Source organism: Echinops telfairi, unplaced genomic scaffold, assembly GCF_000313985.2.
Source record: "Echinops telfairi isolate 266 unplaced genomic scaffold, ASM31398v2 ScPeMD7_5868;HRSCAF=6743_1, whole genome shotgun sequence".
NCBI lineage: Eukaryota > Metazoa > Chordata > Mammalia > Afrosoricida > Tenrecidae > Echinops > Echinops telfairi.
The window spans coordinates 2,821,027-2,844,396 of record NW_022109768.1 but is presented as its reverse complement, the minus strand read 5'-3'; the positions used below and the strand labels follow the sequence as shown (position 1 = coordinate 2,844,396).

The window sequence follows — 23,370 nt, the reverse complement described above, 5'->3', positions numbered from 1 at the left end:
GGAGCTATGCAGCAGTCATACTGAGTTCCCCACAGCTGCTCCCACTGGTTCAACCTCCACCCTGTGGAGGATCTCCCCTGTACCTTCACCAGAAGTAGTGGGTTGTTCCCTCCTTCGTTCAACACCCCGTCCTATGGCAGTGAGGCCTCCCCCACAATGGTCCTCTGTTAGGTGCCTATAAATAATAAAAAATAATAATTTTTTAAATGCTACAAATCAGGCCCTGACAGCGCAGAACAACTCAGCCCAGGGCATACATACATACAGTCACCAGCCTCACTCCAGTCTCTGAGGCCTCTCATCACCATTGATGACTAAGTCGCCTTGGCACTTGCCTACACATCACCATAGTAGATCACAGGCAGCTCTTGAAAAATCATTGCCAGTCACACAGAGAAAGAGCACAGGGCTCCTTTGTCTCCCATAAACATGGCGCCCAGTTCTACGTAATAGTCCCATAAACAACAGCATACCGCATCACTCTCAACAAGAAATCAAGAAAGACAAATCTAAGCAAAGCTAACAACACTCATTGAAGAATCAGATGCAAATCTGCCACAAAAAGAAATTTTCAGAAAGCTGCTTGCAGTAATACAGGACATTATGGAGGCTACACAGAATAAGGATGCAATAATAGAGGAGATGAAATCCACTATAGAGGGGATGAAGTTCACTATAGAGGAGATGAAGTCCATGCACCAAAGGGAAATACAGGAGCTAACGGATAAAGTAACAAGCTACAAACAATCATAGATCTCATGAACAGACTAAAGGAGGCTGAGAATCATATCAGTGATTTTGAAGACAATCAGGCAGACCTCAGCAAATGAGAAAGACAGTCAAACAAGATAATAAAAGAGGTGGAAGAAAACCTCAGATCAATGACAGATGCTATGAATAGGAGCAATATCTGAATTATAGGCCTACTGAAACAAGACACAGCAAAGAAATCACAGATAAGCTAAGATATTTCCCACCTTAATGAACGAGAATCAGATACTCATACAGGAAGCAGAGAGGATATCAATTAGACTAAGCCCAAGAAAGAACTCACCAAGGCATATGATAATTAAACTATTCAACAAAAAGACAAAATTCTAAGAACAGCAAGAGAAAGGAAGACAGTTACATACAATGGCTCTCGGGTAAGAATATGCTCAGACTTATCAGCACTAACCATGAAGAGAAGGAGAGAGTGGAGTAACATCTTCGAAAACTGGAAAGTAAAAACACCTCCCCAAGAATCCTCTACCCTGCCAAATTGTCTATTACAATAGAAGGAGAGATAAGGGTCTTTCAGGATAAGGAAAAACTGAAAGCATATGGTATAAGGCACCCAACCTGTGGAAGATCCTTGCTGACTCATTATGGCCAGAAGACCAAAATCCACCAAACACAAGCAGCAGAACACCATGTAGCACAACTCCAACTAGAAACCAATGAACTGATAACAATCACCAAGACAACATGGTCTTAGAGGGAAACAGAGGCAATAAAGAAGGCCCCCACAAAGACACAGCATAATGGTATGAAGGGAGATAGGAAAACACCCAACACAAAAGGCACTAGATGACAGCAAAGAATCTACAGATCGTGATAATAACTCTAAAGTCAATGGTCTCAATTCCTACACTAAAATTAAAAGGTTTGCAGACTGGCTTAGAAAACATAACTCATCAATCTGTTGCCTGCAAGAGAGACATCTTAAGCTCACAGACAAAAATAAACTAAGATTAAAAGACTGGTGGGAAATATACCAGGCAAATGGCAACTTAAAAAAAGCAGGAGTCGCAATCCTAATCTCAGACAAAATCGATCTCAAGGTTCAAACCATGCAATGTGATAAGGTGGGCACTATATAATGCTCAAAGGATCAGTTAACCAGGAACCAGTGAACATAATAATATTTATGTGCATAATGAGAGACCCGTGAAATTTGTCAAACTATTCTAAACTGGAAAAGTGATCTCACAGATTCAACAATTATAGTAGGCGACTTTCATACACTGCTTTCAGGGAAAGATAGAGCATTGGGAAGGAAACTCAGCAAAGAGGCTATAGAGCTGAAAACTACAATGAAGCAACTGGATCTGATAGACATGCATAGAGCTTTTCATCTAAACGCAAAAATATTTATATTTTTCTCAAGTGTGCATGGACCATTTCTGAAAATAGACCACATGCTGGGACACAAGTTAAGGCTGAGTAAATTCAAACACGTAGAGATTATTCAGATGTCCTTCTTGGATTAACACGCCATAAAGCCTGGAGATCAATAAAAGGATGACCCCCCCAAAAACCAAAGGCAAACAATTAAAAGATGAATAATGATCCTTATTGTGACATTATGAATAAAGTTGCACTTCTGTGACATGAGTGGGCACTGACCCAGATTAGAGGACTTTAAAAAGTTTCTAGAAACTGAGAATGAGAATTCAATGTATCAAAACTTATTGGATACTATGAAAGCAGTTATCAGAGATAGCTTGATAGCAATAAATGCTTATTGAAAAAGGAAGAGAGACTTATGACTGATCCACACTCACAAAACCTCCAGCAACTAGAACAGAGTTAACAGAACAACTCTTCCAAAAGTAAAAGAAAAGAAATAATAAAAATCACGGTGGAGTTGAACCAGTGGGAAGACAAAAAAACAAAAAAATCAAAAAACGATGCAAAAGATTAATGCAGCAAAAAGCTGGTTCTTTGAAAGGATCAACAGAATTGATCCTGGCAAACCTAACCAAACAAAGGAAAGATCAAACAGCAATAGCCAGGATGAGGAATGAAATAGGGGGAATCACAACAGGCCCAAATGAGATTAAAAGTATAATCACAAAGTACTATGAAAATCTGTACTCTAATGAATTCAACAGTGTTGAAGATATGGACAAATACTTGGGAAAAACAATCCCTTTCTAGACTATCCCAGATAGAGGTCAAGAACCTAAACAAACCCATAGCAAAAGAGGAAATAGATATGGTTATCAAGAAGCCACTAACAAAAAAGCCCCTGGACCAGAGAGCTTCACAGGAGAATTCTACCAAGCATTCAGGCAAGAGTTGACACCGATACTCCACAAAGTATTGCAGAGTGTAGAAAAGAATGGCAAACTCCTAAATTCACTTTATGAAACCAATATAACTTTGATACCCAATCAGGGCAAGGATCCCACAGGAATAAAGAACTACAGACTGATATCTCTAATGAACATAGATGCAAAAATCCTAACCAAGATATTGGCCAGTAGAATACAAAGTATATTAAACGTATCATCCATCAAGATCGGGTGGTATTCATCCCAGGGATTCAGGGATGGTTTAACATCTGAAAATCCATCAATATTATACACCTCATTGATAAGAAAACGTATAAGAATCACAAGATAATATCGATAGACGTAGAACAAGCATTTGATAACATCCAACACCCATTGCTAATTAAGATGCTCAAGAAATTAGGAATGTAAAGTCAATTCCTCAAGTTAATACACGCTATCTACAAAAAGCCGAAGCCAACATCATAGTCAATGGAGAAAAGATGAAATCAATCCCGCTGAAAAGGGGACCAGACAAGGACGTCCCTTGTCCCCATTTCTAATGAATATCACACTGGAGGTCCTAGTTAACAACAGACCTCATTAAATGGATGGATGGTCATTAAAGGTATTCAGTTGGGAGAGGAGGAGGTGAAATTATCACTATTTGCTGAGGACATGATTCTATACATTGAAAATTCCCAAAGCTCCCAAACCGGAGTACTGACGGTGATAGAGGAATATGGAGCAGTGGCAGGACACAAGATCAGTAAACAGAAGTTCGTTGGTTTGTTATATACATCAGACAAGACCATGGAAGAGGAGCTCAAGAAGGCAGTAACCTTCACCATAGGCAAGAACAAATTGACGTATCTAGGGATTTATGTAACCAAAGAAACAAAAGACCTACACAAGGAAAACTACAAGACCCTACTACAGGAAACCAAAAGTGACCTCCACAAATGGAAGAATATTCCATGCTCATACATTGAAAGAATCAGTATAGTAAAGATGTCAGTCCTATCAAGAAGATACATGCTAATTCAACGCAAAGAAGGGGAAAGGGGGGAGGTAGAAAAGGGAGGGGGGCGAAAGTGAGATGATGACAGGTGGGGAGCAGAGCACTAACCCACTGAGGGGAAGAGTACTGGTTTTGTCTCCACAGAATTGGGAGTGGGCATGCAGACCCGACATTGGTGCACCAAACCCTGAGGGCAATGTGGCTGCGTGGAGGAATGCATCAAAAGAAAGGGCTACAGGGCTGGCCCCAACCAGAGCCAAACTGACACCCTCCCTAGAAATATGTGTGACAGAGAGCAAAATTAAATCTACAGGTTGGGGAGAGGGGCCAGCATGTCACGCCCACATGACCAGGAAGGAGGAAGAGAAAGGGACAGCCGGTCTGGACCCCATGCTGGCACACCAGGCCCAGAGGAGAATGTCCCTGTGGGGTGGCTGGGACACAGAGGGGACTGTGGGGCTTACATGGGGCTACATGTCTTGTTGTCCCTTTACTGGAGCAGACTGACAGAGGACAAGTCAGGGGTCACACAGTGGGGAGGTAGTACAGTGTGAACCCCCCACAGTGGGGCAAACCAAGAAGAGAACATAACAGATCAGTAACTGGAGCAAAGCAAAGCTGTGAAGCCCCTGAAGAGCCCCCAAATGGACTTCAGGCTGGGAGGGACAGCTCTGGAGTTCCCCCACAACCAGTGGGGAGAGAGTCGTGAAGGTCAGCGAACAGACCTGGACTTATGTATATTTTCTCTCCTCTTTTTTTTCTCTCTCCTTTTCTTCTTTCAATCTTTTGTTTTTTTTAGTTTGTCTATATTATAGTTAGTTTGGCTACTTACATAAGATAGGCATCGGAAGCTAGCAAAGGTCCCAAGGGGACTTGGGGTTTGGGGGCGGTATGGAAAGGGTGCTGTGAGTAGGCAACACCATAGAGAGGGGAACAACTAGGGATTTAGAGTCAACAACAGGAGGAGATAGAGATCCTGGGGGTGTTGGAGCAACAGCAAACTAGCTAATAGGAAGTACTAAGAGGTGGACATAGGGGAACGTGATGGTGGGGCAGGAAGAAGGCAAAAGGAAACAGAGGAAGGACCTAGGAAGCAAAGCAATGGATAGAGGGATAAGCATAGGTGCGTACAGATGTAAATGCATTAATCCACACAAATAGAGGAATTGGCCTATGTACATATATTTATACGGCAAGACACTGAGGTAGTAGATGGACTTTGGGCGTCTGCTCATACTCTCTCTCAATACAAGAACACTTTGTTCTAACAAATTGACATTCTGAGACCTCACCCTCCTGATACAAGCGCTGAAAACAAAACGGGTGCATAAGCAAATGTGGTAAAGAAGGCAGATGGTGCCTGGCTATTAAAAGATATTGCATCTAGGATCTTAAAAGCTTGACGTTAAATACACGGCCATCCAGCAAAGGAGCAACAAGCCCACATGGAGGAAGCACACCATCGGTGCGATTATGAGGTGTCATTGGGACTGGGTAATAGGCATCAGAAGACATATAACAAACCAACAAACCAAAACATATTTTTGAGAATGAGTGGTGGGGGTGGCGCAGATACCCAAAGCCCATCTGTAGACAGTGGAACAATCCCCACACAGAGGGGCCACAGGGAAGGGATGAGTCAACTAGGGTGCAGTTAAACATCTATGAAACACACAATATTCCTCTGGTTCCTTGAGGTTTCCACACACCCCACTATCTCGACCCCAGTGCTGCTTCTCAATTCAGACTAGACCAGAGCATGTACACAGGTATAGACAAGAGCTGGGGGCTCACGGCACACGGAATCCAGGAACAGGAGTGGGAATAAGCGATACCAAATGGGTAGGAGGAAGTGGGGAAGAAAAAGGGAGAAAGGGGGAACCGATTGCAATGATCAACACATAACCATACACCCCTCTCCAGGGGAAGATCAACAGAAAATATGGGGGGAGGGAGACAGCGGTCGGTGTAAGATATGAAAATAATGATAATTTATAATCTATCAAGGGGTTATGGGGAGGGAGGGAAAAAAAGAGTTGCTGATACCAAGAAAGTAAATGTCTAAAAAATAATGAAGGCATCATATGTACAAACATGTCTGATGCATTTGATGTATGGATTGTAACAAGAGTGTAAGAGTCCTCAATAAAATGATCCTTTAATAAAAAAATATTTTTAAGTCCTTCAATATCTACAAAGGCTTAAAAAGAAACCAAAAGTGTTAGCTTGTTGTTTTGCATACACATGTGTGTGGATTGAGGTTTGTATTGGGGACAAGGAATACCAGGATAATGTATTTTCTTCTGGGACCAATAGTGATTCCCTTTTGTTGTTATATGTTTATATTTAACTGAAAGTTGGGCCAATTGTTATCCTACATTGTGGTCTTTGTGCTCACTATCAGCCAAATATGCTAACAACAGAATGCTGTCTTTAAGACAAATGTGGAGATATAGAAAAGGGCAGTAAATCATCAACAAATTGTAATGAAGTTAATCCTTGGGAAAATCATAGAGGATTAGACTTGCAAGTACATTTTGATTAAAACAAACAAACAAACAAAACTGGTGTGCTTGTGTGTGTCTTCAGAGACCACCCTCCACTTGTATAGCCTGTTTCCTCAGGTAAAAGAAAACAAATGCTGGGTATTGAAAATGTACTATGAATACCAACTACTGTGAAGTGAAAGGCTTCAACGTGTGTACAAGGAGGCTTCAAAATGTTCATGGGAACATGAACTGAAAGATAATGAAACATTCCCACATCCTTTTGGAAGCTCTTTTGTGTTAGACTGAGAGAACCAGGAGACTTTCTACTCCTGTAAAGAGCTGCAGTCTTGAATGCCCGTAGAGGCAGGTACACGCCGTCCTGCAGGGTTGCTGTGACTCAGAGTCAAGTAGGTGGTGGGAGGTTTAGTAAGGAATAAATGTTGATTAGGAACCACAGGAAAGCTATGTGGCACAATGCAGTTAATGGCATTTAGCTCCTGTGGAAAACTCCAGCTGTGATTATTTGACTTCTTAATAGGGGAAACAGGAGTATTACAAGGGTTAGTGCAGGGAATAATTAAACCTGTACCAAGACTATTCTGATTAGAGTAACACCTTTTTTCGCCTCTCATTTTAAAGGAAACTGGAGGATTTTAAGTAAGTGTTTGGAATTATCTACTCGAATTACGAGAGGTTCCACTGGCTACATCCAGCCAACATCTGTGAACACTTCTAAAGCAGCAAACAGATCATAGGGCCTTCCTTGCTAGGCACACAGTAAGTGCTCGTACATAATAAAAAAACCCACATTTCCTTCAATTGTCTGGTAACTGTCAGATTTCTAATAATATCCCCCCCCCCTTTTCATTAAATTGAATATGACTCTTTCATGTGAGTATCATGACAAAGAAAAAAAGGATGTCTACCCTCCATGGGATAGAAAGGTACAGGAATGGGTTTTTTAGTGGGCTAGAGTTTGTTCTTGATTAGCAATCCCACAACTTTAGAGGTGCTGGTACTATGAAACAGAGGCTTCTGGTTGATAGCAAACAGGGTAATATCAAGTCAATTAAAAACTTATGAGGTTCCACATTGGTTTGAATATTTATTTATCTTTGGGGATTTAAACGTGTACCAGGAAAAGCCTATTTTTCCCTTCAAAGCTACTTCATTTTGATCTAGATTCAGTTTTATCTAATGGTTGATTATCCATTTTATTCAACTTTATATCAGATTTTAAATAATTTTTTACAAGTACCACTTTAGTACCTCCAAAAAACTTAAATCTCACTTAATTAGAAGATTGTAATTGCTGTAATTATAAAGTTATCAGTTTACTAGTCTTATCAATTTGTTTGCTTTCTAAAGTATGTGCAGGTTCACGAGTTAAAACAATCGGCCTCTGAAGTGGCCTATGAACCTCTGCCTTATTAACAAGGTTGAAATACCAGGGTTAAGGCTGCATACAAAGGCTGCATTATATGTTCCTGGTGCTCCTGTTGTAAAATAGCTAAACCCAGAATGTTTAGTAAATCTCAGAAAGAGTTGATTTTGCAGATCTTAAGAGCTTATGTCTTTATTCACTATGTAAGAATTGAGTTTTGTCGTCTTCAAAGGGGGAAAGGCTTTACTTAAGGGCATTAAATAAACCTTTCCTTTATTTCAGGCTTCTCTGTGCAAATCACCAGCTGTCTTACTTATACCAAAGACTAGACTAAGTTGAGGATCTTTCCAATCACCAGGCTCCAACCATTATTGAACACCCCCAAGGGTTACTAACCTGCAAATCAACATATGAATAAATAAATATATAATGTAACTTGTATTTGTAACTTCGACCAGGAATCTAAATATTTTTAGTAAATTTACAGGAGTGCTTTTGTACATTTACAGAGGCCAACTGGGATAAGCACTGGATTTCAATGTCCAACTTTCACATTCACATAAAGCAATTGAAAATACATGGCTGGGGATAGGCTCACCTTAGTCCTTAAAGTCACCTTCTTGTTTCTCAATATTCGAAAGAGGGTTTCTGCAGCAGATTTACCCATAATACGTCTTTTGATCTCTTGACTGCTGCTTCCATGAGCATTGATTGGGGGTCCAAGCAAGACTACGTCCTTGACAGCTTTCATGTTTTCTCCATTTATCATGATTTACCTATTGGTCCAGTTGTTAGGATTTTGGTCTTCTTTACATTGAGGTGTAATCCATACTGAAGGCTGTAATCCTTGATTTTCATCAGCAAGTGCTTCAAGTCTTCCTCACTTTCAGCAAGCAAGGTTGTGTTATCTATGTATTGCAGGTTGTTAATAAGCCTTCTTCCAATCCTGATGCTTTATTCTTTATATATTCCAGCTTCTATGATTATTTGCTCAGTGGATGAATTGAATAAGTATGATGAGAGGATACAATTCTGACCCACACCTTTCCTGATTTTAAACCATGCAGTATTCCTTGTTCTATTCGCACAACTGCCTCTTGATTGATGCACAGGTTCCATATGAGCACAATTAAGTGTTCTGGAATTCCCATTCTTCTCAAGGCTATCTTTAGTTGGTTATGATCTACAAAGTTGAATGCATTGGCATAGTCAATAAAATGCAAGCAACACCTTTCTGGTATTCTCTGCTTTTAGCCAAGATCCATCTGACATCAGCAATGATATCCTTAGTTCCACATCCTCTTCTGAATCTGGCCTGAAACTCTGGCAGCAACCTGACACTGTACTACTGCAGTCCTTGTTGGATGATTTTCAGCATAATTTTACTTGCATGTGATGGCAAAGATATTGTTTAATAATTTGTGCATTCTGTTGGGTCACCTTTCTTTGGAATGGGTACAAAAATGTATCTCTTCATAGATGTTTCTCAATTTTCCTGGCATAGATAAGTAAGTGTTTCCAGCACTTTATTGTCAAGTTGAAAATTTTGGTAGATATTCTATCAATTCCTAGAGCATTCTTTATGGCTAACACTTTCTTTGTAGCTTGAACTTCTTCCTTCAGCAACACTGGTTCTGGCTTATATGCTAGCTCCTGAAATGGTGGAATGTTGACTACTTCTTTTTGGTACAGTGACTCTTTGTATTCTTTTTATTCTTCTGATGCTTCCTGCATCATCCAATTTTTTGCCCATGTATCTTTCAATATTCCAACTCATGACTTGGATTTTTTTCTTGTTTTAATTTTTAAGTTTTCTTAATTTTTTCCTTTCAATTTAAGATAGCTGATCATGTTCTTCCTTTTTGGTTTTCTAATTTTAAGCAATTTCACATTTCATTATAACAATTTACTTTTCTCAAGCTGCTCTTTGAAAATTTCTATTAATCTCTGCATCCTTTCTCCCATTTGTCTTAGCTACTCTACATTTAAGAGCAAATTTTAGAGACTCTTTTTGCATTATTTCAATATTTTCTTTTTTCCCTGTCTTTTTAATGACCTTTTGCTGTTTTAATGAATGACATTCCTGATGTCCTTCCACAGCTATCGGGTCTTCTGCCATTATGTTTAATGCAGCAAATCTGTTCTTTAGATATTCTTGAAATTCAGATGGGTTAGAGTCATGGTCATTTTTTTGGCTCTGGCAGTCTTGTTTTTAATTTTCTTCAGCTTCAACCTGAATTTACATATGAACTATTGGTGGTCTAGTTTAGCTGCTAATATTGAGCTTATCCAACATCTTGTCCCATATCCATGGTCAATTTGATTTCTGGAAATTTGCATTACATTTGGAGATGTTCATGTGTCTAGTTGCTATTTGCATTGGTGCAAAGGTATTTGCTATGAAGAAGTTGTTGTTCTAAATAAATTCTATCATGTAATCTCCAGCTTAATTTCTATCACTAAGACCAAAATTTCCAACTACGGTTCCTTCCTCTTTATTTCCAATGTTTGCCTTCCAATCACTAATAATGATCAATGCATCTTGATTACAATCAATTTCAGACGTTGGTAGAGTTTTTCAGTTTCTTCATCTCTACCTTTGGTGGGGGAGTCCTAGCTCTATAGTCGTTACTCAATGGGCTGCTATCCAGAGTCAGCACTTTGAAAAGACTAGCCATTCAGAGGCAGAAAGGCAAGGTTTTCTACTCCCATAAAGAGTTACAGTCTTGGAAACCTACAGGGGCAGTTCTACCCTATCCTATAGAGTCCCTATGAGTTGGCACCAAGAGCCAGTTGGCAGTGAGAGCTCATGATTGGTGCATAAATTAGAATAATAGTTTAAATGATTGGATTTCCTTGAAGGCAGATAGATATAATCCTATTACTGACAGAATAGTACTTCAAGATAAACTTTGAGATGTCCTTTTTGACAATGAATACAATGCCATTCCTGCAGATTGTACCATTCCTTTTTTTTACAATTGTTAAACATGTTTATTGATTACTGCGTAATTCTGCAACTAACCCATGACAAATTACCAGATTGATTTTACATATTGCTTCTGGATTGAGGTTTTTCAACAGCTTCGAATTTGGGATCTTCAAACGTGAAGTTAGGGAACATATTCATGTCTGCTTTACCAAACATTTGCTTGAACTTAAAAAGCTCCTTCGCCATCGCTTGCTGATATTCTGGGCCAGCATCAACAGGTCCTCCAGATGCCTGTCGCTTAGATTTGTATTCGCTTATTTTGCCCACAAAATGTTTCTGTATCGGATCAAGTTCCTTGAATGCCACTGCTGTAACACCAATATTCCTCCACATATGGACTGAGACTGCTGACCCAACAACAGAGGAAAACCGGAAGAGCCTCTGGAGAACCAGGGCGACTCTGTTACCTTTTAGCAACCTAAAAACACACTTGACACTCAGCAGTAAGGCAACCTTTGTTGGCCCTCAGTGGGTTACATGTCAGACTGCTAAGCACAAGGTCAGCAGTTCAAAACCACGAGCCGCTTGCCCTTCAGTCCCAAGCTGCCAGAGAACCTGTACCATTCCTTACATAATAAACTATATGATTTTCTGCCACCCTCTTGTCCTTGCAGCAATACATAAGCAGGGAACTTCCAGAAATTCAATCTGGGTACAAGAGGATGTGGTAAGAGAGACATTATTGCTGGTATCAAATCGATCTTGGCTGAAAGAAGAGAATACTAGAAAGACACATGTTGTTAGGTGCCATCCAATTGGTTCCAACCAATAGTGACATGATGCACAACAAAGCACAACACTGCCTGGGCCTGTGTCATCCTCTAAACTGTTCCTTCGCAATGCTCCCGTTCACTAGCTATCCAGGAAATGCAAGTCAAAACAACAATGAGAGAGCATCTAACACCCAAAACTGAAGTGTGCAACTTAAATAAAGCCCGAGAACAACAAAGGCTGAAGTGGGTGTGGTAAGATTGGAGTTCTTGTACACTGTTGGTGGGCTTGTAAATACATACAGCCACTGTGTAAGAGGATAGGGTGATACCTAAAAAGATGGCAATTGAAATACCATATGACCCAACAGTGCTATTAGTGGGCATATATCCCAAAGATATACGAAACAGATCATGAACAGACATATGCTCCTCCTTGTTCATTGCAGCATAGTCCCCAATAGCAAGAACCTGGAAACAGCCTAAATTCCCATACTAGAAGCCCGGATAAAGAAACTGTGGTACAAACTCCCAGTGGAACACTACAGATCCCTAAAAAACAGTGATGAAACTATGAAACGCTTCAAGCTGTGGAGGAATCTGGAAGGCATTATGCAGAGTGAAGTTAGTCCATCACAAAAGGCAAACACTCTATGAGTCCACTGCTGTAGGAACAAGCAGCAGAATAAGTCCAAGGTCAGCCTTAGAGGACATCCAGTCTGCGGGCCAGATAGGGCAGATAGCTTGGTAGGGAGCCTGACTGGCACCAATGAACTATACACCATCCACTCGAGGTAAGAATTTGGAAGGTCATCTTGCCGGAGGGCGCCTCACATTAGCTGGGATCAAATGGTCAAGGGAGAAGACGGGATGTTGTCTCCCGAGTGACTACCATATAAATCTCTGATGAGGTCCCCCTGACAGGTAGACAGCCCTGGCAGAGGGATGAGGGATACCGATGGGAAAACAAGGTAGGAGAGGGGGAAGGAGCAAACGCATCTGAGGGAGCACAAATGCACGTCTGCTGGTAGGAAAAGAGGGAGGACTGACCTCTGGTTGGGAGGAAGAATGACTGAAATTGCTTTTGGGGACCCCAGTGGGTGAAGCGTCTTTGGTGGTATGCACTGAATGGGTCACGTTGATGCAGGCTTCTGGGAGCATCCTGGGAACCCAGGCGGGGTGCTGTGGATCACTAAGATACTGAATCCTGGATCTTCAAGGGACATGGGATGTTCCAGGGGCCGCATCAGTGAGACCCTATGTGGAAACTCTATTGGGTGAGCCGGACCCTACCTCAGACCCACTTGTAACTTGAAGACAGAAGTTGGAAAATACATGCTGTCTGAGGAAGTGGAAGACAGTTGTACTAAGATTATTGAATTGTTGGTTGACGGACAGACATGGTCTAGCTAAATCAATGCCCTTTATGCTCAATTAAATATGTATTATTCCAGCAAATCTGTGACTGACATGCTCAGTGATTATTGTTGAAATATTCTCTGACAATTAACTTCCATTGTTGGTGTAAATGGCATCCAGCTATGAAAAGACTGATTCTGTACAAGTGAATAATTCAGGTACTGTGACATGGAGTTAATCTACATTGGTCCAATATCCCTCTCTCACCGGGGCTTTAAAAAATTATACCAGGTGATAATCAAAGACAGTATTAACAGAAGATTGTTATGCCCCAGGGGGATGACCGATAAGACTCGCTACCATAAATTAACAATGAGGTTTTGAAAGAAGGGTGCCAAAGACAGGTAAAACAAAACCCCAAAAACCCATAGACCCAGAAATGGATTTGGGGCTCACACTAAATCCTAGCTCCAACTTAAGAACAATTAGTTCTTATATCATGGCCCTGCTCAGGACTCACCCTCAGGAAGCAAGGGAATACAGAAAATATGGGTGCTATAGCAAAGTGTAGTGAAGAAATTAAATGGTCCCTGGCTATCAGATAAAATAGTGTCTGGGGTCTTAAAGGATGGTTTCCAAACAAGCAGCCACCTAAGAGAGATGTCAACTAATTCCACAAGGAAGAAGCACGACCTTACCAGTCACGGAAGGATTATAAATCATATAATCAAAAGTTGAAGGAGGGATTAGAATCAGAGCCTAAATTGTGAGAATTTGGTTTTCAGAAGGCTGTGGATGACAGTGGGAGTCCAAGATACATTTGTGGGAACGCCATAGGAAATAACCCTCTGGTGATCTCCCTCTATCCATAATTGAGGCATGGGAGGAAAGTGGTTACTTAAGAGACTGCACTGGAGAGATGAGTATAGATGATCAAAGGGATAATAAACCTGATTGAACAGTTAAAACCTTGTCAATTGATGCCCCCACTGATGCATGCTGGACCTGATCTGATTTTTAACATTTTCTGTGTTTTGTTTTGTTTCAGGTTTCATTTGCTCATATTAGGCTTTCTCTCAGAGGACTCATGCCATTGGGGGTCACCTTCTTGAAGTTGTGTCACATGTTTTTCTGTTTTTCTTCGGCATCTGAAACCCAGGATTGATGAACCTATAGTGACGGCAAGTAGAGTAAGGGTTTTGCGGGGTGGGAGTCAGGTGGCCGCCGGGTACAGGGGTGGCAGTGGGGCTGTAAGAGGGAGATGCATGGAGTCCAAAAGGGAGAAGAATGTTTGGAAATGGATTGAGGTAGCCATTGTACAATACAGCGCGATGCGACTGAACTATAGAAGCAAACTCCAATTGATAATACATGTCAAACGCCCTCCAAAAGCAACAAAAAACTGTTTCTATGCTTGAGCCCATTGTTGCAGTCACTGTGAAAATCCACCTCATTGAAGGCCTTCCTCTTTCTTGCTGCCCTTTTTTTCACCAAACATGATGTCCTTCTCCAGGGGCTAGTCTTTCCTCACAATATGTCCAAAGTATGTAAGATGAAGTCTTGTCATTCTTGCCTCTAAGGAGCACTCTGGCCGTCCTTCTTCCAAGACAGATTGGTTGTCCTTTTAGCAATCCATGGTACTTCTGATCATCTTCTCCAAGACCATAGTTCAAAGGCATCTATTCTTTCCCCCTCTTTCTTATTTAATGTCCAGCTCCCGCGTGCCTATGAGGCAATGGAAAATGCCATGGCACGGTTCTGGTGCACCTTCGTCCTCAAAGTAACATCATTGCTCTTCAATACTCTAAAGAGGTCTTGTGCAGCAGATTTACCCAATACCATGTGTCTTTTGATTGCTGTTTCCATGAGCATGAATTGTGGGTCCAAGCAAGACAATCCTTAACAACTTCAACATTTTCGTCATATATCATGATGTTACCTATTGGTCCAGTTTTGAGGATTTTGGTCTTCCTTACATGGAGTTGGAATCCATACTGAAGGTTGTAATCCTTGGTCCTCCTCTGCAAGTACTTCAAGTCCTCCTCACTTTTAGCATGCAAGGTTGTGTCACCTGCATACACCAGGTTCCTAATAAGCCTTCCTCCATCCTAATACCACATCCTTCTTCATATAAGCCAGCTTTTCTGATTATTCACTCAGTATACAGATTGAATATATGTGGTGAGATAGCAGAACCCTGTCACACACCCTTCCTGACCTTAAACCAGACCTTAAATGGAAGTTGACTTGTATTTTATGAATAGGAATATGCAAAGCTACTTATTCAACTTTGTGGATCACACCGAACTATGGATAACATTGGGAAGAATGGAAATTCCAGAAAACCTCATTGTGCTCATGCAGAGCCTATGCATAGACCAAGAGGGAGTCATTTTACAAGAATATGGGGTGATAGTTAGGCTTTATGTCAACTTGTTTGGATGAGTATTTTCTCATTCAGTCATCTAACAATGTAATCAACTCCATGGTGGGATCTTCTATGAGCAGCCAAGTAGCTGTGGGAATAACAGGGTGTATAACGCTACCCCATTACTCTGGTTACAACCAGGATACAATTGAAAGTAATTCTAATCAGGTTGTAAAAAAGCTAAAAAAACACCAACCCCCAAAACTCATTGCCATTGGGTCAATGCTGACTCATAGTGACCCTATAGGACAGGGTAGAACTACCCCTGTGAATTTCTGCGTCTGTCACCCTTTATAGGAGTAGACATTCCCCATTCTCATCTTATTAACAATCTGTGATATACAGATAATACAACCTTGGTTGCTGAAAGTAAAGAAGACGCGAAGCACTTGCTGCTGAATGATTGTAGACCTCTGACCAAAGATTGTAGCCTTCAGTATGGATTACAAATCAATGTGAAGAAAACCAAATCCTCACAACCAATGCAAAAGACAACATCATTAGAAATGGAGAAGACATTGAACTTGTCCAAGATTTTATCTTGCTTGGATCTGACATCAATGCTCATGGAAGCAACAGTCAGGAGATCAAGCAATGTATTATACTGCATTGGACAAATCTGCTGCCTAAGATCTCTTTAAGTGCTGCGATCAAGGATATCATTTTGAAGACAAGACAGTGTGCCATGGGATTTTTTTGGTAGGTGTAGTGCCAGCTGTGGTTTTCTCCTTTGTTTTAAAAAATCATTTTACTGGGGGCTCATACAACTCTTATTGCAATGCATACATACATTCATTGTGCCAAGCACATTTGTACATTTGTTGCCATCATCATTCTCAAAACACGTGCTTTCTACTTGAGCCCTTGGTATCAGCTCCTCATTTTCCCCCACTCCCCCCCCCTGCATTTTGAACCATTGATAATTTATAAGCTATTGTTATTTTGTCGTATCTTACACTGTCCAATGTCTCCCTTCATCCACTCCATGGTATTTATAATCACCTCATATGCTTGTGAAAGTTGTACAGTAAATGAGGAAAAGCAAAGAAGAGTCTACGTATTTGAATTATCATGCTGTGAAGAACATTGAAGTACCATGGACTGCCTAAAAACCAAACAAATCTGTCTTGGAGGAAGTACAGCCAGAATGCTCCTCAGAAATGAGGATGTTGAGAATCCATCCTCAAGTCAAGCCCCAGAAAAGGATGTTAGCTAGACTTCTGCTAAATACTCTTCTTAGGGAAACACTTGAAGTCCTGGCAAATCCTCACCAGAATTCTTACTTCTTCTATGTTTAATTTCAAATGACAAGTTGGCTCTTAATTTAAAATAAGGCAGACTGAGAGAAGATGCTCTTTAGAAAGCAGAGGAAACGCCACTTTGTGGAAGCTGACTTGGAGCCTGCAGCTTGAGTGGCTGCTGCCAGGTTATAAACATTTCCTTGGGCTATTATTGCAAAAGCAGAGGATGTGCCCACGGGGATATGAAGGAATCGTCATACTTGCCCCTCAAGTTTTTAAGCTAGTTTATTTCCTTTTATATCCAGAAAAGCTGAATAGGTGTTGAGGGGCTGGGGGTGGGGTGGGAATCAAGATCCTGGTTTCCAAGGGACAAACAGACTCCTGAGAAATCTGATATCACACTGTACTGACCACACTGCTGGTCATCCAGAAACCATAGGCTCAGCTCAGCACCAGGAACCCTGATGAAGAAACCAAACGGCTGCCTTCCAGGATCACATGCATAAAGGGGATTTTCCCAGCTCAATTTCTTATTTTCAAAATCAGACGAAAATTTCTGACGGCAATGTTGGAGGGTTGGGGGGTAGGTAAGAAATAATGGATTGAAGTCAAGTGAACTCTAATTCACTTGTCTCCAGATTTATGATCCAGCAGCATAGGGGTTCCCAAGAGACATTCTCCTGCCATAGTAACCCCTCCCCCCTTTTTTTCTCCTTCTGAAAGTTAATGTATGTGAGCCAAGTGTTCTTTTTTCTTTCCCTGGAGAACACATGAAAAAGGTTCTGCGTCCTGTATTTTAAAACATCTGGTGGGACCATCAGGAGAGAAAATGCAAAGGCTATAATTTAACTTACCTTTTGGGATAAATTTTATTGCATTTACTTTTGTGGATACACAAAAATGTTTGGCGTTTCCCCCATTAGTTAATGAGCTCAGAATTTTATTAATCAATGTCTAAATGTTCATAAAGCCATGGCCACCTTTTAAAACCAGGGGCAAGGACCATTTCCAACTGCTTCTATTCAGAAGAAATAATATTAAAATTCAGGTTGCATATGTGCTGAAATCAGTCTTCAGGGAGTAGGGCATACACTCTCAATTATTTCAACCAACTCCAGAGGTACATATCAAGGCCAGACACTGCCCCTCTCCTCTAGGTCAAGCAATACAGCCTAGGACAGTGTATATGGTGCCCTCATACAGTCCAAGCTGAACTCCTTACTTGTTACCTTCAGTCAAGTCCAGTACTGAAACTCACTTCTAGCCCAGTCCTAAAGGTATCAGAGCAGTGGGGCATTAAGCACACAAATTGAGGGCAGAATGTTAATGTTCTGTCCTACTGTGATTCTCCCTGGAGTTCTAAGTTGCTGGGAAAGTTGGAAATGTATTTTATACCCTCCTTTCTTTATTCTCTCATTTAGGGAAACTATGTCCCAACTGGTTGATAAAATTAATGAAAGAAGAGATCATGTTTGTTTTGCTAATATTCAATAGGAAGCACCCCTGAACAGTATAAAGTATAAAGTAGGTGCTTAACAATATTTGATTAATTCCCAGCAATTCCATTCCTATGTAACTCTAAAGTAAAATGAGTATACTTGTCCAATAAAAGTTATGATAAGAATGCTCCTAACAGATTTGTTCATAATAATCACAAGTTCAACGATAATAGAACAGATAAGTAGATCACAGATCGTGCAATGGATTACTACCTTGGGGATAAAAGAAAGAATCAGAAAAAGATTTTCTCTACTCAAGAACAATTTTGAGCAAAAAGCACCAACAGCATATCGAATTGCATTTATGTTACAGTTCAATAATAGGCAGAATAACTCTCTGATACATAAACCAGGAGAGTAATTGCTTCTCTGTTGGGCAGAGAAGGGAGTAAGGTGTTGGAGGTGTTGACTGGAAACGCTCCAGAATTTCTTGAAGAGCTAGAAGTCCCTTTGTTTGTAATGTTGGAGTAGACACTGAACTGTTCCATGTTGGGAATACCTACTGAAAGAAAATTATAGTTTAGAGACTTAAGAATTTGGTCCATTTAATTGGCCTATTAAAAGGAAAAGTTCGTGAGGATAGAGATTTGTCATTGTTCATCTTGAATCTCAGCACCTAGAATGGTGCCCATCACTCAACAAAAAATACGTTTTTGAATAAAGGCAGACGCTGGGTGTTCATCTTCCCAAGGCCATGCTCCTCCCCCTGAATAGCCTATTCAACACCTTCACAAGCTAACACCACCTTCTTCCCCACCTGTGGATCTGCTAGACCTGGAGGTTTAGTTGTTGCCTTCAGTCAGCAGCTCTGCAATGGAACTTCACATTCCCACCCTCAGCTGGTTCTTCTGGGCTTCCTCTTTCTTATCCACCTTTATCCTCAGCCATCTTCAACGTTTCTCTCTCCCTTGACTCACACAGATAATTTGTAACCAAGAGATCATCTGTTCCCAACACATCATTTTCGTTCAGGCTTTGACTGCTTCTGCCTTGAATATACACTAAGAATTTTCAATCCATTGTTTTCACTAGATTAATCTTCTTAAGGGACAGCTTAAGTCAGGGCACCCTTCAGGTCAGAAACTTTCAAAGATTTCACCGTGTTTAGCAAATAAAACGATGCACTCATTGCTAGTCTTCAGCACTTTTTAATCTCTATCTTTCATGACTTCTTTACACACACCTTATACTTTAGTCAAATTTAACCACTTACACTCCCCAAATGAGCGTCTCCATTTCCTATGTCCATGCTTTGGTCGACGTTTGGGCTGGGTCCGGATCATGCAGACCCTTCCCCCAGCCTCTCAGAAAGATGGGTGATTCGCTGGACTTTGCAGATGCTGCCTCCAGCATTCCAAGTAGCTTATCTCTCTGGGCAGGGTCCACACAGCTCCTTCCCTTGGCCTCTCAAGGCCAGAGCTGGACTGTGCAGCCTCTTGCCCCACATTCCAAGAAGCTGGTCTGAGAAGGACTCAGATTTTGTGGCTACACACCAGGAAGCCTCCCTTCTCCTTACTGGAGCAAGCCCCAGCAGCTCTCTCCACCTCGTTTGCATATGTCCCTGACCCAAATCCTACAAATATCCCACTGCCCCATGGGGCACATTTTCCCTGACCTAACTCTTTGGGTCTTGGAACCTGCCCAGAAGCTCAAGATGCTCCTGTTCCTTTCTCGGCAATCCCTTCCCTCCTGGGAGCTCTTTCCCTGCCCTAATAAAGCCGCTCTTAACCTCACGTTCTTTGTCTCAATTCTGTCTTCATTCCGTGTCTCCATGTTGACCTCTCAGTCATGGCTCCCTCCTGCACCAATTTTCTTTCTATCTTTTATTCTCTACACCACCAGCTGGTCCAGTGGGATGTTTGTACTGACCATGCTTCACATGGGACAAAGATGAGACTTTCTACACCTGTAAACAGTTACAGTCTCAGAAACCCACAGGGGCAGTTCTACTCAGTCCTATAGGACTGCTCAGAGTCGACATTGACTAATGGCAGTGAATTTGTCTTGTTCCTAATTCCCAAGGCCTGTAATCAGTTTATGATTCCGATCTGATTTCCCCCCCTATTTGTGGTATTCTCATGGAATTTACTGCTTTATGGTGACTTAGCTTCCTTTGAATTGTCTGGTCTTGTGGTCCCAGTCTTATTCTTCTTGGAATGCACACTTTATCTTGCACTCAACACTCGAAAACCCGAATCACTGCTATCAAGTCGATTCTAATTCATAGTGATCTTAAATGACAGGGTAGAGCTCTCCCACGTGGCTTCCCAAGACGGTTAATCATCATGGGAGTAGAAAGCCTTGTTTCTTTCCCACAAAGCAAGTAATAGGGTCAAACTGCTGGCCTTGCAGGTTAACAGCCCAATGCATAACAATGATGTCAACAGGCACCTCAAAAAACTCACCACCATCAATTAATTGATTCTGATTCATAGCAACCCCATAGGACAGGGAATAGCCGCTCATGTCAGTGTCCAAGACTGTAACTCTTTATGGAGTAGAAAGCCTTGTCTCTCTCCTGCAGAGCGGCTGGTGGTTTTGAACCTAACAGCTCAACTCATAACTACTATGCCAGAAGGCCTCCTCCTCCTCCTCCTCCAGAGAGGAGGAGGCCATTTAATGCATTTCAATTAAAAGAATAAAGGAAAGAAAAACAACCAACCACTCAGGTAGATGTTATATTGAAGAAGACTCAATAAATTAATTCACACTTAGATATAAATGGTGACTTACCAGATTATACAAAGATATGCTCATTGTAATTGAAAATATCAATGAATACTTACATGAAGATAGAATTTCAGACAGGTAAGGATTGAGCTTCCTGGTGGCCCCTTAAATCAGATCACGAACTATTCTTATGAGGATAAACATTTTCCTTAATGGCTGGCTAGGGCTGGATACTTCAGGATTCCTAAGAGGTATTGGTCTTCCATCTGGCCACGTGCAACTTCACCATCCTACATTCCCTTAGCTGAAAACCAAACAAGATGAACTTTTATAAAGTGCCTATTTTTCTTGTCTGCCTAAGGCATGGAAACTAAGGCCTCAGGTTCCTGGTCTGTCTAAGGCACTGAAAGCTCTACTTTGCCATATAGGAGATAAAAATCAGTGCAGGAACACTGTAGGCGGTCTCAGCACTGATCTTTCTACTTAATCCCTCTTTACCTGGGAGGTGTGCTATGCTTAATTTGATTCCACATCCCTTTGGCTATAAAAAGAGACCCTACATCTCTCCTTCCCTGAACACTGTAGGGAGTTATTCCAGATTCCCTCTACAAACTTCATGGGAAGTTAGAGTAGGGGGTGATTTGAGGCAGATTGCCTGATTCTTATGAATCTCTCCTCTTCTGAATTCAATACGACCAAGGGAGATTTTCCCAGGGAGCAGAGAAGCATTCTAGTGTGTTGACATACAAGTGCTCCTGGGGTAGGCCAAGGGAAATCATCACACAGAAAGAAGACCAGAGAAAGTGTGTGAGTGTGGAGAACACAAGGCCACAGGTCAAGAACGAAAAGTGAAAATAGGAGAGGATGTTCCTCCCCATTCCTTTCGATGAACATATTCACTTAAGGCCGACAGCAAACATACACAAGTGCACGCTAAAATACCAAAATCAAGTGCAAAGTTGTCCTTGGAAAAAAGATTATAGTCCCTGGCAGAAAACCATGAAGGGAAGAGTGAGAGGCTGGGTCTGTCCTGACCCCGTTATATGCAGAAACAATCTCTCAATACAAAAAAGCTACTGCCTGCTTGTCAGGCCAGAACCAGGGCCGGGTTTTCCACTCTCTTTGGCTCTCCTCGAGGAAGACTCAAACTCATTGCCATCTGGCAGTGAATCTAAGCAAGCGGGCAGGGTTCCCACTGCTTTAAGTGAAGGCATGTGCACTTCTTCAAGTCCCATTGAATACTCATTCGCCTGGTCCACTGTGCCTCTTAGGGAGGGTTAAGATGTTTTATCCATTGGTCCTTGCAAATTGTCATCCTGTAAGAATGGGAAAGGGTTTTTTTTGCTCCCTAAGTTTTTACACATGAAAAGATTTGCTACCCAATGAGTCAAATACTGGCTCTTTCTCATGCGTGGGCTCTCCCTACACATTTCTGTGGCTACATGTTATGTCCAAAGTTGAGAGAAGTTGGTAGAACTTAAAAACCTACTTATAGTTAGTCACTGAGCATGATTCTAAACATGCCCAAGGCAATGCAGCCCAGAAACATTGCTAATTAAATCTCAGAGGAAAGCTAAGTCTGACCACAGTCATCTTGAGTCTAAAATGGACCAGCTAAGGAGTAAGGGAGATTCATTTTGTGGTCACGCCAGTTGGGGCCTTGTCGCTGCCCAGCAGTGGAGGGGGTGGGGGTGGGGGGGCAGCTCTGCACTGTTTGCTTGGAATCCTTGAGTCAAGACTGACAGGCAGAGCCCCAGAGGAAGGAGTGGATAAAGGGAAGCCTGGGGAGCTGGAGAATTTCTATCTCGCCTCCTTCCCTTTCTTGTGTTGCTTTCTTGACCCGTCGGCTCAGGGCATCTCTCTCCTTTGGCGTCTTTCCCTTTGGCTTTGTCAGTCTCTCCTCCTCTCCCTACGCCAATCTAAGTCAACCGTTCAAGGCAAATACATCCCATTTGATGATGATTTCTGAATGTAAAAATGTTGAAGAAGGAAGACGTGACTGCCATACTAGTGTGTGTGGTTGGGTGAGTGGGGTGGAGCAATAAGTAGCAAAGGCTTAAGGACAGCGGGAAAAGCTCCTGTAGAGAATGACAAGTAATTACAAAACCTCCTGGAGATCGCTGTACGACCAGTTGGGGCTGGAAGCTACCTGTGTGAAATGGTGCCCATCTGCAAGACTTCTCTAGCTGCTCGCTCCTTTCTCTAGCTGGGGCCTACATGTGGAGAAAGCAGAAGCCTCTGGCAGGCGAGGGGCTGACTCGCCAGCCACGAAGTTTACATAGAAGGAAATTGAGGGCAGGAGGAGCCGAGGGAGAGAGAGGGCATCCTGGGGTCAGAAGAGTGAGAGGAACATCCTGGGAGTTATACCTCAGACTTCAGTTTCTTTGCGGAGTCTCACTGAATCGAGTAGGCAGAAGAGACCTACATTGCCAATAGAGCTCCGGTTCCTTTTATTTGGTCTTTACCATACTCTGGAGACTTTCCTTATTTATACATTCCACTCACCACCACTCCACAGCCTAGTCTCTGTGGAACCTGA

General features: G+C 41.7%; 1 protein-coding gene across 1 annotated transcript; it reads right to left on the bottom strand.

Annotated features, from left to right (window-relative positions):
* Positions 1-10,907: 10,907 nt before the first annotated feature.
* Positions 10,908-19,444, bottom strand: LOC101638485 (ATP synthase-coupling factor 6, mitochondrial-like). Its single transcript, XM_030887196.2, has 2 exons — positions 19,375-19,444; positions 10,908-11,331 (listed from the first exon to the last, which is right to left on the bottom strand). The coding sequence occupies exons 1-2, from the start codon at positions 19,442-19,444 to the stop codon at positions 10,982-10,984; spliced, it is 420 nt and encodes a 139-aa protein (XP_030743056.1). The 3' UTR covers positions 10,908-10,981.
* Between the last annotated feature and the right edge of the window lie 3,926 nt (positions 19,445-23,370).